General features: G+C 38.0%; 1 protein-coding gene across 1 annotated transcript in view; it reads left to right on the plus strand.

The window, feature by feature from the left end:
* The window catches only part of mad1l1 (mitotic arrest deficient 1 like 1), a 58373-nt gene that overhangs the window by 22461 nt on the left and 17027 nt on the right, over positions 1-18885 (plus strand). The window contains exons 16-17 of the mRNA XM_005744544.1: positions 9744-9969; positions 14865-15058. Coding sequence (XP_005744601.1) covers positions 9744-9969; positions 14865-15058 — 420 coding nt within the window. The remainder of the gene's footprint in view (positions 1-9743; positions 9970-14864; positions 15059-18885) is intronic.

Raw genomic sequence — 18885 nt, forward strand, 5'->3', positions numbered from 1 at the left:
GTTTCAAGGTTACACAGTCAATGGATCAGGTCAGTTCTTAGGAGCTAATTTTTATGACTCTTTCATGGTCTAATGCACACCAAGAGACCTCTACATCAGACTGACTGAGGAGATGAGTGACTGAATGAAGAACTATTTGAAAGAAGAAGTGAATAGCTGAATAAGGATGAGTTAACAGAATTGATTGCTCAAATAAACTGACATTGCATTTTTTTATTAGTATTATATCAACTTCCATATAAGATTTTCGTAGCCAGTCCCATTATTAGTGCCTTTATATTTAAATCGTACTGAAATACACAGGTGTCGATCGCTTGGATGACCAGTGCAGTGAGATTGCTTTTGAGCAATTTAGCTATAAAACTAGTGGTTGTACCTTTAAACTCTTGAAACCAGCATAGTGATCATTGAACATCTAAAATTAACTCTGAGTAGATCAGTAGAAGTGAATGAATGTAATTTTTTATCTTACAGTTAGTTAAAAACTAAGCAACAACTTTTTAAACTAGGAATCACAGGACAGTGTATGAGCAGATATAATCCTTCTAAAAACGCCATACAAAGAGATTCTGATTTTAGAAGTGCTATCGACGGAGTTATTATAGTCACCATCCTTCTCACTGTCACCAAGTGCTTGCTCATAGGAGGTTGTTTGAATGTTGGGGTTTTCTGTGTATTATTGTAGGGTCTCTCTACCATATTTATGTACTTGTTTTTTTAAAACATGTATTTTTTTTCTTTATTTTGATAATCAAGATTAAATGATACTGGGTTATTTCAGTCAGGATTGAGATCAGAGTCATTTAACATAGTTACTTATTCAATTTAGAAACATGATGCAAACTGGAGAAGAAAAAAAAACAAAAATGTTCTTCTAGAGTTAAATAAATGGGAAAGAAAATCAGGTGGAAGTGTTTGACACAGTGTTGTGTGGTTGGCAGTTGGGCTCAGACTAGAGGGTGTTTTTGACTGTGAAGTCAGTGTTGCTAGGCAAACACTCCAAGCTGCACACAGATCAGACAAGAGGCCCTAGCGACAGAGGACTTGCACAAACTGGAAGACTTGCATTCAAACATCAGGGAGCGTGATGGAGTGTTGCATCCAGTTAAAGCTTTATATTACACCAAAAATACAGAAGCATCGATGAGAGTTGATAAATATTGGTCAGTATCAATGCTGATATTGATAGATGCCTATTACAAAGGCAAATAGAATTAAATTCTGTCCTCTCTGGACACAGCAGAGACTTTAAATGACACATACATCCAGCCCATTTTCATTAAACCTAAAGTTAAAGTGTAACACTTAAAAACACTTCTGTTTTCTCTCTTTAGACATGCTGATTGATGGACTTAAAGAAAAGTACAGAAGGGTGTGCATGTACTTGCACAAGTGCTGGTTAAATGCTCAACAGCAATCTAAAGTGGGACAGATTTTTATAATAAAAACATTGATTTCATGCATTTATGAGAGCACAAGCTAAAAAACGTTTGATTGATCAGTTACTTGTTGTTTACTTGTTAGCATCAATTTGCAGGATCATCACCCAATGGCACAGCTGTAATTGGCCCTCAAAATCCAGTTTTTGCAAGGACTGTAGTACATTCCATATCATTTAGGTTTTAATAACTTTTTCAGTATAACGGCCAAGATTCGCCATTTGCTGATGCTGGTATTTATAATGGTCGATAAATGAAAATTCAAACAGTTAACGAGATAGGAGAAACACTTTTCAGCGAATGTCGGGAGTGTTGATGTTGCATAGAAACTTAAAGAAGTCCAGTCGATATTTTTTTTTCCTTCCCCCTACTAAGATTACCATGACCTGGATGACTGAGAAGCTACACAGACTTGATGCTGCATAGTTTGTCCACCAGAGGGCACTCTGCAGAATCTTTGGTGGCAGAGAGCAGAGTCAGGCAGAACTTACATAATTGTTTAAACAACAGAGAACAAATGTTATGGAAATCTGTTTGTTTTGTGTGCCTGAAAAAAGGAAAAATTGCTGATATCACATTGTATTTATTAATTTATTTTTTGGCACATTTTCAACAAACTCGAGCACCTTGTGTTCTGTGGGGACACATACATACTAGGTAATGAGGGTGGATGTTATAGCCTCTGAATTAAACCATAATATTTCAAGAATATTTGCAATAATGACATCTATGACAATATAGCTAAAAGTCCCGAGCAACATTTTATCAGTGATTGCAGCTTGCAGGCAGCAGCATTTATTAGTGCAAACAAAATGAAGGGTATTTTCCATCCTTCTCTTCCAATGAGCTGCTGTCACTGATGACAGACTACATACTTCAAAGTGTGAATCTATTGTCACGAGGTGCCAGCAGCAGCAGCATTATTGTACAATAGCAGTGACACAGTATTGTATCCAGTGACACAGCATCAGTCAAATGTAGGCACAGAAGTAGCCAAGGTAATGTTTTCTCTGAAAACGAAGTAAAAGTGTAACAGAACTGCACAACACGGCTTAACCTTGTAACTTTTTGGGAGCTGCACCATATTGTTACAGAATTAACTTTAAATGAGAAAATAATTGCTAGCTGGGATGTTGCATTTTGGGATGAGCTTTTTAATTAGTTGTTTAAAGCCCTTCTTTTCCACAGTTTGGACTGTCATCATATCATTGACTAAACAAAGTAAAATGCATTAGTAACCTCCACCCACTGTTTGCTGTTTCTGTCATATGGAGTGCAACTAGCAAATGCTTCAGCGATGGTTAGTTGAGTCATTTGTTTACATTTGGATCACACATCCCCAGGTGCTAATATCTCTTCCTGGTGTGCAATCACAGCCTGGTTGTACTTGACATGCATTTTGACTTAAGTAAAATGTGTTGTTTATACCTTTTAGCAAAAGCAGTTTGTTTTTTTGTTTGTTTTTGTGCATATTTTGCAAGTATTGTGCTTTGGCGGAGGTTGCTTAAGTATAGTGCTGTGTGATGGTTTTCAGGTACCCTTAATTCTTTTCAAATTTTGCTTGGAAAAATGGGAAATGGGTGCAGTGATTAATTTGCAATTAATTTGCTTTATCAAAACCTGACAGTACTTTTCTGCATTCAGGTCAGTTCTTGTGTAATTTGGCTGACGTCAGCCTTCTGTGGTTGCTGGTCTTGCTAACTAATGATTTCTCTCACTGATAAAAGAGCCACCTTTAAGAGAACACACTGGGAGAATAAGAACTGCTATGCTTTCATCTCTTTATTTTTGAACTGCATTCATTATTAATGACGGCAAAAATATAAACTGATTACGTTATGTGCACCAGTTTTTCCCCCAAACATGCTGGATCGTTCATAACAGTGACTGTAGAGGCTGTATGATTTTTAGATAACCATCTGATTTGGAAATGGAGAGGGGCAAAACATAAACTTGTTTGCTATTTTATATTTCAGTATAGATTTTAAAAAGAATGTGCTGGTTGTTATTTCATTGACTTTCTTAAGCCTTATTTTAGTAACAGTAGTAGCTCTGAAATGTTCTAACAAAACCATCTCCAAGAACCTTCAGCGTTCAGTGCAGTTTTATTTTTAACATTGTTTTTCCAGAGAAGCTCTGAGAATCCATGAAGGACTGTTTCACCCTGTGTGTTCTGTCTCATGTCGAGTTGGCCCTTTTGTGGTTTCAGGTCTTTATTCTTAATGGGGAAAAATGATGTTTATTACCATGTAATTTTAATTTAGTTAATGACAACAACAAAAAGATCTGTGGTCTGTAATATGAATCTGTTCCTTAGTTTCCCTCACTTGTTTGTCCGCTAATATTTGTTCATCTCTCTCTCTTTTTGTTTTTTTTCTTTTCCTTTCTTTAATTGATACATCACAGATCATGGCAGTCGTAATGGTAGATTTGAAGGGTTGTACTTTATGCTTTGCTCTCATGCTAGTGTCTAAACAGAAATAATTGTTGCTATTGCATGAGGTTGCATCAACATAGTCTCTGTGTTGTGCATATGCTTACATCTGCGAGTGTAGTTGTGCAATACACAGCCACAGAAACATGTTTAGTTGTATTGCGTTGTTTTAATTTCTTTTTTCTTTTTTCTTTTTTTTTGGTGTGGGGGGGGGGGGGTTGGTTTATTGAGGTGCTTCATTAACAATGCCTTTTTATTTATTAATTTAAACTGAATATAGGGTCTTACAGTGATGTTTTGACAGATGGACAGGAAATCTATTTAGAAATGCCTTTGGCCCATTTATAAGACTTTCACAACTGATTTTCTTGATATTCTTCATGAATTTACTAAAACAGTTTAAGCTTTGCTGTTACAAACCCTACTAAAGGTCACATTGATGATATAAGCACCAATAACCTGGTGCTAAAAAAAGGTTCTGGCACCAGATTATTCCCACATATAACATCAGTCTTGCCTACACTTTCATCTCATAAAAAGTTGTTTTTGGGTACAAACCTCAGCTTGGATCTGTTCTCTGTTGCATTTCCCTGTTTTCCCTAAGCACAGATGGGTTTCATCCAACTACTTCAGCTTCTTCCCATAGTCCAAAGACATTGTTGAGATTGTGATTCTTTACTGGACATTGATGTGATATAAATAGTATTTAGGATAACCATACATTCTAACAGTCTTTTAAGTGTGTTCTTATAGTCTAAAGTGCTTTGAGTGGTCACTAAGATGAGAAAAGTGCTACATAAATGAATTATAGCCATTTCCTGTTATAAATAACTTAAACAGATTTGATCAAGAAATTCAAGAAAAGCCATCAATGTTCAGTTTTTTAAGTAACAAAATAAATAAGAGCTGCAAGACACAAGAGTGGTCATGCAAAGACTTGGTTTATACATGTGGCAGAAGAGAAGATGACATTGTGCATTCTAGTTATTCCTGACAGCATCATTTCTACTGATCTGTCTACATGTGGGAGGTTTGATACTAAGGAGGAGCCCGTAAAACTTGGTCTTCCATGTGACATGGTACTGCTCTGCAGACCTTCATGCTTTGTAGGCAAGGCCCTCATCTCCTCTTGCTCATCCATGAATCCCTAAGGCCTGGGTCCCTATGGCATTGCCTGACAGTCATTCCTATATTAATATTACATAGAAAACTGCTGTGGGCCTGTGCACAGACCTGGTGGGTTTTTTTTAGACCTGCTCAAATCCAGCTGAAGATATAGATGTGAAGGTGCTCTCAATGATACACACTTAATATATTATGACACAGAAACCAAGGAATCTGAATCAGTATAAAATATGGATGTAGGGCCCTGATGGGGAGAGAGGACATGCCTTAAACCTGTGCTATTTTGCAACCAAGATGGGGCGGTGTAAACGCTCATCTTGGGGCTTCAGAACAGGACTTTAAAAAACAATGGGTGATGTCACAGTATTTACTTTCATATTCTACACTGTCGGTGGTTACCTCATGGACACCTGTGGTTCTTGGAGCCCTTGATCTGCAGCTTCCTGGCTCTTCAGAACGACGTAGAATCTGCTGTTTGTTCTTTTCATGTGTCTAACCGTAACTTAGATAGGATTTTATCAAAGAATACCAGATTGTCCAAGCCTTACGCTGGTAAGCCAAAACATTCTTAGCGGAGACTGTGACTTTACTTCTCCTAACTCTGTCTTGAGCTTTCAGGCTCCACTTCATGTCTGCTTAACAACAGGGAGCCAATTTCAAGTCACTATCAGGACATCTGTGCTGCAGATAGCTCGTCATCCACAAATTTCACCCATTCAGGAATAACCATTGGAGTGGAACCTCCACAAAGATACAGCCCTAGTTCCCTCATTGCCTTTGAGACAGGGATATAGTACCTATTCAGCAACTGCTCTGAGTTTCTCATAGCCTGCCTGTGTCACAGGAGGCCACACTAGGGTTTCTGCTTGCTGTGTTTGTTTGCCAGTTGACATCACACAGTTGTTCCATAGAAGCAGCAAGTCTCTTTTGTTTATTCTCAAGTTACGTGCTTGTGCACTTTGTTTTACTTAAAACCAAAGCTGTCCACATGTTAGGCATAGGTCAGTGCCGTGTTAATGAAATTCAGTTTGTGGTGGCCCATGTGACTGAATGAGCCACATGGGCCTGTAAGCTGTTGGTTGACCGTTCAGTCTACTTTCCTACCCTCATGTGTGGTCAAAAGCTCTTGGTAGTGACTGGAAAAATGAGAATGCTGACGTGTCTGAGTTGAGTCATTACTCGCACCGTGAAAGAGGCTGGTTGAGGTAGTTTTGGCATATGACCTGGAGTTGTTCAGGGCATCTCCCACTGGGCACACACACACTAAAGAGATCTCTTGAGAGCTTCTTGGAAGTGGTTAGAGATCTCTGCTTAGACTCCTGCCCCCAGGAGGCAGGGAGGGAGGGATGGATGGATGGAGTTTTGAGATGTCAGCTATCAGACAAAGTGACTTGCATCTTTTAATAGGGATTGTCCCAACAGTGGTCACTGAAGAATTAAAGAGGCAAACATGGGACACACAAGTTACCAATTCTTGTGTCAAATCTCCAAACTATCCTGGGTGGGTAGTAGTCGTGTGTACTGGTGCTTGTCCATTGGCAAGCAGATGTGAGAGTGGATGGTACCAGGCAGCTTCTAGGTGTGAATGGTGGGTAATGAGTATTAATATTTTCCTCTCACTAAAATCACACTAAAATAAAAGTAAAAAGAATAGAAATGGATAAGTGAAAACTGTTCCCTTTTTGTTCAAAAAATGTTAAAATTACTTCAAATAAAGTCTTGTTCCACTCTTGGCGGATGGGGTGAGTGTACATCACAGTTCAATTTGATCTGGTCCTTAAAATGCATCTGATCTTCTGGACAGATTTTTTTTTTTTTTAAAGGACTGAGCCTTTAGCCTGCCAATATCTAGACAGCAGCTTCAATCTGTTTTCTGATAATGTCACTCAGTGGAAGAAGCCCGTCTCGCCAGCATCTCTGCTGTCTTTCCATTCAACCTCACTTTATCGGTTCGTGTGGTTTAAGGTTGATGGTACCCTCCACTCTCAGATTCATGCACACTCATCATTAATGTGTCACCTGTTCCATCAGTGACTCATGTGTCCCCTGTGGTTGGTGCTGTGTTGAGTATATAAGTGGATGTTTCAGCGCAATTTGTTCTGCATCTGTTAAAGAACAGAGACTGTTCTTTGGACTTCAACCTCCCCCCAAAACTCGTATTCTTGTCTTGTTCTCTTATTCATTCTTTCTTCCTCATACATTTGATCTTGCTCCGATGCTCCCTCTCTCCCTGCCTTTTGCTCTTTTTTTTATTTTTTATTTTTTTAACAGACTGCACTCTGGTATTAGATGTGTTGTTATTGTTGTTCTATGAATAAGAGATATGTAGCCTCGAGCACTTAGAATGGCATTCCACCTTGCTGCACTGTAAATTATGTGTGGAAGAACAGGCTCTATAATATGCATGTAAATACGTCTACACACACACACACCAACTTACAAAATCTGAAGAACTGTAATATTAAGAAGCTCGCTTTGAAAACTCAGACAATTTGGCTGTTTTCTGTTTTTGCAGCAATAAACGTATTTATAATTTTTAATGAAATGGTGCACCTTTTTTCCTACTGAATGCAGACATGGATGCAGAATAAAGTGTAATATTACATTTGCTCATTTTGGAGATGATTGTCCTTTTTTTTGTGTGTGTGTTTTTTAGATCAGTGGATCACACTTTATTCACTGTATTACTTTTGTTATGAAATGTGAAAATGGCAAATAGATTCAGACAAGCAAATGGATGCCTTTTTAAAGACTTCCTTTTTTTTTTTTTACTTTCAGTTCAATATAGGAGGAGAGTCAACCCAATTAAAAATAATTATGCCATTTGGCTTGCTTTGAAAGCAATGTGCTTGAAAGGCAAAGAGAAGTAACTTTGCTTTTGTTTTTTGTTTAGTTTAGTTTGTTTTTATTCTGTTGAGCAGTAAATTAAAACGTTGCCCTTCAGCTCAGTCCAGACATCCTGAAAGTGAAATATGAATCCACAGCAAAATCTTTCTAATTTAATTCAGCTTGACCTAAATTTTTAAAGACGAAGATTTTTAATTTATTTTTTTTGCTTTTTGACAGCATGACTGCGTTTTTCGAACTCTAATCTACATATCTGTCTCTTCCTTCCATTTTCTCTCTCTGGTTATCATAAGGCACATACAGATGCAGCTTTAAATAAACTCTCTGTAAACAGATGTAGAACTTCAAAAGACTGAAGTTGAAGAAAATGAAAGGGCAATTTGTTTGGCTGTGACTGTGTGTGTGCTGTGGAAAAATACTTGATGTTAAGTACACACATCTACTGTTACTCAGTTCGAGAAATGTAATCGTTTCTTATAAAGTACATGAAAGAGTTATTTATGAGCTTTTCTGTACGCTTCATCCACTCTGGTCTTTCTCGACGCTGAAGGCAGTGGTACCCGGACACCGTTTGTTTTTTACCATGTTCTTTTATTTGTCCTTCACCGTTTCTCTTCCTCATATACTCTTTCTTCTTTTCTGTCTTTTACTCTGTAGTTTATTTGGCAACCGTCGCTTGGAGGCATATAGAATCTAATTTAGCCTGTAATCAAGAGCTCAGATAGGGGTGTGTACATGTTGTGAGCGTTCCTGTTTGAGTGTGTCTCTCCTTATATTGGCATTAAGCGACTTTTATTTAGCCAGACCTTGCAGAGTGAGAAGAAAACACTGGGAAAGAATACTTTCTCTTTAATGTGTCTGTTTGATATAACTGAAAACATTATTTCCTCATAGGGAAAGCTCACGTGAACGTCAAGAGCTTTCGATCACACTGTCGAGTATTTTTTTATGCTAACCTCCTCTCCCAATCTGTAATGTGAGATCAGTTGTAACCATTTCTCTCCATGTATAGCAACTGAAATTGGTTATAAAAGGTTTGCAGGGTTTTTCTTGCACATGTTGGTCTCACACCAAAGGAACGTGTTTTGGGGTGTTTCCGCGTGTTAGAACATGTGTGGAACGTTATAATTACAATGAGTGTAAAACTGTAATGACCTGATCTGACATCCCAAGATGAGAGCAGAGTACAAGTCTTTTAATTAATGTAGTTTTCAAATGATCAGTATTTAAAAGTACGGTAGGATCATTATTGTACATTAAATATTTCGGACTTTTCGTCTTCTCTTTTGTTTGGCCTGGTTATATTTTGTATTCTCTCCGTTTATTTTAATTTCTTATTGTTATTTACTTGTTGCTGTCAGTATTTGTGTTATCACAAAGAAGTTAATGATAGAAATCATTGATATTGTGGCTCAGCTAAATTAAGTCAATATTTGGTGTGGTAACTCTTTGGCATTAATAGAGCTATTGCTGCCAGTTTTCGTTTATCAAAGCTACAAAGCTGATAATGACTGGAAGGACACCGGGTTCCTTAAAGGCAGTCATTTTTAAGGAATCAGATTTTTCATGGGTGCTGCTGCCTGCTCATCTAGGGCACTCATCGAACAGAGAAGAGACTCAGGCAGGGGAATGCAACTTTCCACTCTTTGGTCATTACACTCCTGCATTTGTCACAAGGCATTCTTATTTTTCAGGGAAAAAGCGCTCTGTAAAAGAATATGAAAAGTCACTAAATCTGACAGAGTTGTTGAGTTGGCAACAGCGAGGTGAACTGAAGCGTGATGATCACTGCTGTGAGTGAGGAATGTGAGGCGCCCTGGATGCTAAGATGAGATGGTGCATAAAAAATGTTCTGCTCTATAACTGATGGCTGTTTGATCTATGTCTCTGTGTCTCAGGGAGACTACGATCCAGTCAAAACCCGTGTTCTCCACCTCAAAGTGAACCCCATCGCCATTGCCAAACAAGAGCGCCAGCAGGAAGTGGAGGCTCTCCGACAAGAAGTGACACGGCTCAGGGATCTTGTACGCTCTTTGCAGAGTGGAGGTGCTGTGGGGCATTCCCAGGATGACACGCACAACCCCAGCTTCAGCCTTAGTTTGGCTCCTTCAAAGGAAGTATTGGGTAAGATGACACAGAAGTGTGACATCAGAATAAGAGTGAGCTATAATGTCATTCAACAGCAAACAGGGCTTAAAAAGTAATAGGTAATGTCTAGAAGTCAAAGGCAGCCAGTATACCATCATTAAGAGTGGAATAATATGATTGATGGCTGTTAAAAGACAATTACAGTAATCTGAGAGGAAATAAGAGCATGACTGATAGTATGGGTGTCACTAGAAGTCAGTATTATTCATATCCTCACAATATTCCTTAGGTGGTAGGAGGAGGACTGGGTGACCTTGTTTATATATTTTAAGGTGAAATTGCAGATCCAGGTTTCGGATAGCTGATGTTAGATGAATGGATAAGGGGCCAAGGGAGGGTTTGATCCATGGATGAAGCTTTTCTGATCCGATGACTAGATTTTCTCTTTTTAATTATATTGTTATATAATGTTATAGTTAACATTAGAGGGGAAGTGGATATTTAGACAACATAAAAAGTACAGATTTTAAAGGTTGTTAAAGGTCCTCTTTACATGTAGACTGATCCAAAAAATATGAAATGGCAAAAAAAGAGAAAAGCCATACCCAACAGTTGCTTTCTAAAGGAACATGTTGCTCTTGGGAACTGCTTCATTGATATTTTGGCTCAGAAAGTCTCTGTCCTCTTAAGTGTCTATATGACAGACTGTTAGAGGGAGGACGTGCAGTTATGACAGGGTTAAATATGCATTTGGAGCTCAGGACAGTTCACTGGTAAAAGTCTGTTGGCCAATTTGTGCACAGCGCTCTGTGCTCGCTCTGTCTGTCTGCTGCTCGCTCACGGTCTCAATTTTCTTGGCACTTCTTTTTTCCAACTCCCAGCCTTCTTATTTTTTTCTCATCTTTCACTCTTGTCTTTTCTGTCATCTTCTCCTGTTCCTGACATGTTCGCTTCTCTGGCTTTTAATTTCTTATGATATGAAAATTGAGTTTGTAACAAGTAAGTTCAGTTTAAACTCTGTATAGATAAAGCAGACCTAGTGTGTGATATCTGTCCTTATTGCAAGACATGGGTCAGTGCAATAGAAAGTCTACAAACTTATCAGAGATCAACAGAAACGTTTTAATGTCTATAAAATTATTTAATGACATTTTACCCCATGTAGTGTTACCCTGCTGTCAGTAGTAGTTTAACTTGGCTATAGGCTTTGTGTGTTCAGTTAAGAAATTACCTAAGCAACATTACAGGAACAATACTTCATGTAGCAGTTAGCAGCAGGTAGAAAATGTTTTCCATTTTTAATTACATTTAATTAGTAAAATTTACTGTCCAGTTTTATACACCAGCGGTTCTTAGTTCTGCCCTGGGTGTTGATGATGAGTTTCCACATTTTTGCATTTTTCACACATTAATACTGGACAATTGTGATGACAAAATTTAAAAGTAAGTTTAGAATTAGAAAAAAATCAGGGCTTTAACTTTTTACTCTTGCTGTTACAAATTACTATTTCATTAAATACAGCTGGGAAATGAACTTTAATGATGATGATAATAATAATAAATAATCATCATCTTTTTTATAAGTTGTCTTGAGCAGTAGTTCTAGGTCTTTATAGGTCTTTCAAAGTTTTTCTTTGGACTTTGGATGCTTTTTCATTCATTTTCAGTCCAGTCCTCGTACAATTTCAGATGAATGTTTTTTTTAGTTTGTTTCTTTTTGGTTTCTTAAGCCACTTAACACTAACTGTGAATCATTAAAGCATTAAACAGGCACCTAACTCGAGGGGTAAGTCAGATAACTTTGCAAAGAAGCAGTTATTAGCAGCCTGTACCCATTTGTACCCATTTCTTAATGAAAATCTATAACAGTTTAAATACAACCTCCGCACACTGTCTCACTTAGCTCCATCAGGTACCTTTATCAAGTCAGTCAGACTGAAACATTGTGATTTAATAAGTGTCGTAGTGGTTATCGAGACAGTATGCATGAGTTGCATTTTAATTGTTGTGGAACCTTTCTCTTGGTTCATGTGTGCAGAGATTTTTTTAAATTTTATTTCAAATCTATGAAAACTTTAAATATTACAGTTTGAGAGGTTTTAAAATATAGTTTTTTTATGATTCTCAAAAATTATTAGCTGAAAACTTATCTCAGCAAAAAACAAGTGGAGGCCAGAAGAAGTGGCAGGCATAAAAGTATCATTATCTGAAAGCCACATCTTTAGAAAGGGTAGTTAATGGGTAGTAAAGCCTGACATATGGCAAATTATACAAGTGGGCAACTGGACAACTTTTCAGCATGATGATGATCCTGAATAGAAAAACATACAGTGGAACACTATCAGTCATGGATGGGCCTCCCCAGAGGCCAGACCTCTACATTATTGAAGCAGTGTGGGATCATCCTGACAGAGAACAGCCTGGGGAAATGTTCCTGAAGACTACTTAAAGAAATGAAAAGAAAGCTTGACTAAGAGAGTTCAGGCTGTGTTGAAGAGTAAGAATAAAAATGGTCTTACTAAATATTGATTATGCATGTTTGCACTTTTCAGTAAATCGCTGCCCCTATTTCCCATTTCCCTTATATAATGATGTGAGGGGTGGCTCAAGACGTTTGCAGATGTTTTGGGACACTACAGTTTAGTTTAGTTTTTGTTTGTTTTTGCTTCTGATACGAGTGCAAATTTTAGCAGTATTTTAGACTGAAAATGAGAGAAGAAAATATATAAATAAGACGCTCCCTATGCAGCTGGCAGCTTTTGAGCCATTATGTACACAGACCTGTAGACGCCAATCAAGACTGAAATACAGAAGTCACCAAAACTGTAAAAGTTTGTGTGAAAAGTATTCTAACTAATACTCGGATTTAGTAACTCAACACGTACGTTGACACATTTGTGTGCCCACTTGTACGTGTTTGTCTTTGCGATTGCACAGATAACGACATGTCCACATTCCTGTGTGTCCACTTGTCTGCACGGAGAAGGAAATGTATTGGTTGCTGCAGCCTGAGAATTCCCAACCATTTTCAGGGCATTTTGATGGCTGTCATAAAGTGACAGTTTTGTCACATTTCTGAAGTCTTGAAACACTATTTAACCGCGGTGACTGACACTTGAGAGGAGCCCAGTCACCCAGGAGACAGACAGGCACGTAGACACTCACTGGCAGGCTCAGTCCCAGACTCTTAAGTTTATACTTTCTAGTCATTCACTTGTTTAATAATGACAGATAAAAAATGTAATCGGCCAAGCTATACGCTATGAAGAGGAGAATGATGAGTAGAAATAATTATCAGTCGCAGCAGGGTTAGAAGTTATGGGAATAAAAACTCCCTGACTGCTCTTGAAACGACGCATCATGGTGTAAGAGAATAGAGAGTTTTGACTGACTGATGCTGACTGTAGAGAGAGAGGAAAAAAGTGAAAAGGACTGGTTGTTAAGTAAGGTATAACCCTGAACAATGTAGGTTCACATTTGAGCAGCAGAAATGCTTTTAACCTTTAAAAAAATCAGTAGCAAACACCAAGCTTTTCAGAGGCGTTAGGTAAGCATTTTCTTTGCCTGGTTACATCATCTCCCTCCATGTTTTTTTGGTTAATAGTCTTTACGGTGCTCCTGCCTGCACTCGTTTTTTCTTTTTCGTTTTTCTTTTTTTTTCTTTTTACATTTTCTCAGATTTGCATACATCACAGTGTTGAGAAGATTGGCACAAATATCTATAAAAAGTAAATATTTGCCTCTTTGTGGTTGTTCCTTTCCCAGCTCTCCTTTTACCACTTGTGTACTTACAAAATGTTCATGGCTCCACATTTGCATCTATATCCTTTTAACTTTCTCTTCTGTGGTGATCACATTGTAAATAATTACCTCCACAACGACTCATTTTTTCCTCAGACAAACTAATTTCTCTGACTTCTCAAATCAAGTCTCCAAATTAAAGTAATTATCCCAAATTGATTTTCAACAAATTAAAGTCAAGCCCCATTCTGTTTCTCCCCTTCATGATTATCTCTGCTCCCAGCTAGGAGATGCAGCTGACTGCTTCAGACGCCACCGTGCTCTGCTTTATAGTAGTATGTAGACCCTGAGTGAGCAGAGGGATTGCTGTGGGGTAGAGATTGATATCATTCACAACTTTTTGATGCTGGTATCTAGGGGTGTCACGATATTTAGTAGTTGGTAACAAAAGCAGTAGATGAGTACATGATTCTCTACACCCAGTTTATGTTGCTAAACATAAACACCATAAACTCTTTAATAAAAAGTTATTTTAACTAACTGGGAAACTTTAAAATGGTAAAATTATATCATTGATGGGAGACAGGCAGCAGTGTTTGGATGATTAATGTAACTATGGCTGTAACATTAAATATTTATGCAACATTAGGCATTGCTAATATTTCAGCCTATGGTTCATCGATGATTTAATTCCACCCATCTCAAACTAAATAGTAACGTATTTGTGCTCTATACCATGAGAAGGATAATACTCTGATACTCTGAATGTTCATGGATGTTAAATTGAAAAGCGTTCGCAGATCTAATTGCACATCTTCCTCTCTTGGTCTGAAAAGCAAAAATGGAAATGATTTAAATATTGCCTTTTGGGAATCAGTTATCACCCCCTGGTCATCGCCCTCAAATGTTAAGTAGTTCCATGCTAGGCTCTCCACTGGACTCTTTATCTGATTCTCCACCCTGGTTTGAGCTTTTGTCTCCCACTTGTAGTCTTTTTCTTCTGTGCGTTCAGAATCCAGGTTTATTTAAATTGACTAAATCTTTATTTTTATGGCTTTGCTATTTAATAATATCAAGTCTTTGAGATGCTTATTTAAGTTGCTGGAGTTATTCCAGAAACTCTACATATTGATAGCATATAACTATGCTATCAAAATAACTGTGCTGTATAACTGATTTGTGTGTTGCAGATTTGCGTAAACAAATGGAGAGTTCAGAGCTGAGGAACCAGAGACTTAAAGAGGTGTTTCAGAGAAAAATACAGGAGTTTCGCACAGTGTGCTACGTCCTGACCGGCTACCAGATCGATATAACCACTGAGAACCAATACCGGCTCACGTCTGTCTACGCGGAGCACATGGATGACTCCTTGCTCTTCAAAAAGGTATGAAGAGTTCATCTAAGGTTGGGGATGCCGTCAAATGCCACAATATTTTAAATTTAAATAAATAAGAACAATAATTAGAAGCTGAAACAAGACCTGAAATTTATATGTACACTGATAATCCAGCCTTGCATACAAGTAACACGTTTTTTTGGGGGGGGTTTGTGTTATTTTACATCCTTCTTTATATACAGACCTGAACTGATCAGATATGGAAACATGTAGCTTTTAGCCACAGATCGTGTGCATCATTAAACAGCAGCGTGAAGTTAAAATGGGCACACTGTCAGCAAAACTCCTACAGGCTATGGCATCTGTGTAAGTGTTGATATCTGTCCCAGGGAGCTCTTTTAAAAAACAAAAAAGCGCCTCGGGAAGTTTAGATTTGACCTTGCAAGGTGCCGCATCACTTTGCCACATTGTGCATCGGCTTAGCGATGCAGCGAGACGAGCACTATGCCAACAGAGACTCTTTGCTTTGTGGTTTAAATTTGTATGTGTGGGAGACTGGCAGCGTCTGTGTGGAAGAGAAGAAGAGAGTGATGACTGGGCAGTGTCACAGGGTGGGTTTTACATTAATCGATCACCACTCACTTATTGAATGGGCTAAATAAAAGCTGAATTTGTCATTATCCCTTAGCTTTTTAGAAAGCACTTTTCTTTAAGCTTAACAGAGAAAAATCCAGAGTTTTTTTAACTCTTTTACTTTCCTCTCATCTTTCCATCCTGGAGTTTTGTTTTTACCTCTGCTTATTGCTCAGTCTGTCTCTCGTTCTCTCTGTAGCCCAATTGTGTAGCATTAGCTAATTTCCATGTTGCTGCGGCTGTCGTGTTCTGATGGCGGCCCCTAGCTAGACCAGAAACCCTGGAGAATCCGTAAGGGCAAGGTGGCAGAGGGGCGGCTTTATTATCTTGGCAGGTAATTATTGCTGTCACATGCTAATTTATTGCGACTGGTCATCAGTGCCTTGCTCAAGGACTCTCGAGAATTCTGCTGAAATTAAGAATAGCTGAAAAAGGAAAAATATAAAATAGGAGCGGTGTGTAAACGTGCACATGCACTTTTTTTTGTTTTTTCTTTTGATTTCTGTCCGGTCTGCTCCATCGAAACCACCTGCGACTCTGCCAGAAGAGATAATTCACTGTCAATATTTATTAACCTCAGAGTGTGTCCATAAAACACACACATATACAGACTCACACACAGTCATAATGCCCTCATGGCGCGCACTGTCACACTCAAATGCACACATACTCGTTCCAATCTCAACACTCTGTCACACCGCACAGCACTTGCTACCACCTCACCCTCCCACTGCTGGCTGCACGTGCATACAGATGTACAAAGCCACACATGTATACCCAAAACGAATGCTAACACCCTCTGTATTAGTATTCAAAGTATGCACCATTGCGAGCGTGTATGACAAACACTTAGTGGCTTATGGGAGCAGAAAGGCCTGTACTATTATTGGAATACAAAAATCAACACCCGCGCATACACACATAAACACACATAAACACACAGTGACATTCATGTTTTAAAGAGGATACACACTAGGACACATAAATACAGTATGTGTATATATTCTGCTTTTTAAGTATGCGTGTGACTTTAATCTGGGGTATGAGAATGTAAAGTGGACTAATTGTACTATAAAGCAAGAGAGAAGGGAGATAAAATGGGGGGATTTGGGACAGGAAGCATAGAAGTCTTTACAAATAGGATTCCAATGTTATTCACCTCAGCAACAGGGTTGCCAGATAATCCTGCTAATATCCCCCTCTAGAAGAGGCACCCAAATCCCCCTCCTATAGCGTAAGCTGTTTAACCTGCAGTAGTCACGTTCCCCTGCCCTCGCTCTTGTCTCATGCATTCATTACTGTATGTCACACTCATTAAAATGTATTTTCATTGTTTGTCAGCCCTGTAACCTTACTGTAGTTTGGTGTTTTAAATGGTTAATGAGGCTACATGTTGCTCATTTACAGGGTCACAGTTTTATGTTTTGGTTCTACTAGAATATGCTTACACGTTTTTGATATTCAGAACTTATTTTTTCTGGATTTCCCTAAAAGAATTTTGTCAGTTGAATCTTTTAAACACAGCAGTTCAGATATTTGCTCCAGTTTGTGGTTGATGTCTGATGTATGGCTATCATGTGGAGCAGAAAAATGATTCGATGATATAGGGACAACATATATGCTGTTGTTCAGATCAAGCTTCTTTCGACTCATTTTACTTAGAACATGGAAATGCATTAACATAAGAACTAAAACCATAAAAAACCACTCTGAGTTTCCTGATCAGAGAAAATTCAATCAACTTTGAGCATGTTCAATCTTAGTTTCACCACATTTCACCATGGCAACAGGTAAATACAGAGCAGAGCCTTCAAAACGTTTTATAGGGTCTGCTTTAATAATTTACAAACTTCATTTAAACCAAAATGTAAAAATTGACTATAAATCTAATTATCCAGCCATAATCAGCTGAACTTTGCAATTTACCTAAAAACGGAAAATAAAAGGTTTATCGACTTGGAGTCTACTTTGAGATTAGGAAATTACTTGTGTGGTTTTCATGGTAAAGTTCTGCATTAATAAAATTATAGGTTTGATGTGCTGTGGTACAATTCTTATATTATCATCCATAATAGTTATAGACCTGTACAGCATTTGATGTCAATTGTTTTGATATGTTTGCACGATATACTTCAAAGTCAAAGGGAATGTCATTATGTTGGCACCAAAATGCTGCTGTTTTTGATCAGTTTTACCAACTAGTCTGAAGCCTGACTGTGTAACAGCCAGCCTTAAAGTGTAAGGAGATCAAAGCTGCAGGCATCAGAACCGACTGTAACTGTGTGATTCTTTTAGTGCCGCCAACAAGAAACAGTGATCATCATCTTCATTGCCCAGAGTTTATGCAGAACTGTTGTTGGTTGATCAATAATGGGTTAATGTCACATTAGATTTGTTAAAGCCATTATTTACCTAGGAAAAGGGTAGGTTTTTTTGGGGGGGGGGGGCTTAGTGTAGCTTGTGCATGTGCTTTATATTTTTAGCTCACTCCTAGGTGAGCAATCTGATTAGCATCAGTGATTAGATATTTATGAGACTCTGCTAATCAGAGAGATAAACACCTTAGGAATGTGAGTGATTGACTTATTTTAGCATTTTTCTTCATGAAGCTTCAAGGAGAAGATGCCGAATGAGTGTTATATTAACGTTTGTGAATTTAAGAGTTCACATAAGCCCATAGGTTGAAAAAAAAAAATCAAATATTGAAAAATGACTGGAAAAGGTTGTTTATTTATGCATAAACACTTTTGACCTTGCTGCAAATCTTGCTGTAGATTTTTCTGTATTCGTTTCCTCTATGGTATTAGAAATAGAATTTTATTTTTAAACTGTTATTTATTTTTGTTTTATACAATCAAACTGTGCAGTTGCTTAAATAAAATGGTAGATTTGACACAATGTGATTCACATTGAGATTGAGGTTTATATTGTCCTGACTTGTGCCTGAGAAACCTGAGATGAGCAACTTTTAGTCTAGTCAGGCCAGTTTAAAAATAAGAGAAGAACATTGTAGATAAACAAGTCTTCCAAGTTGTGCGTCTTTGTAAGTAATCTCCCAAAGCAGACCCACTGCTGGGCTTACACACCTCTGCTATTGATTAGCTCATTAACAAATAAACAAACACGCACAGAGCTCTCCACAGCACTTACTAAAAACTTCTCGATGTTCTCTATTCACTGACATTTTTTCCTCTCGTTTCATTCCTTGCCTCCTTTACTCTCTCTCCCTCTTCCTTCACTTC

This window comes from Pundamilia nyererei, unplaced genomic scaffold (genome assembly GCF_000239375.1).
Source record: "Pundamilia nyererei isolate P.nyererei 1_Seehausen unplaced genomic scaffold, PunNye1.0 scaffold00145, whole genome shotgun sequence".
Taxonomy (NCBI): domain Eukaryota; kingdom Metazoa; phylum Chordata; class Actinopteri; order Cichliformes; family Cichlidae; genus Pundamilia; species Pundamilia nyererei.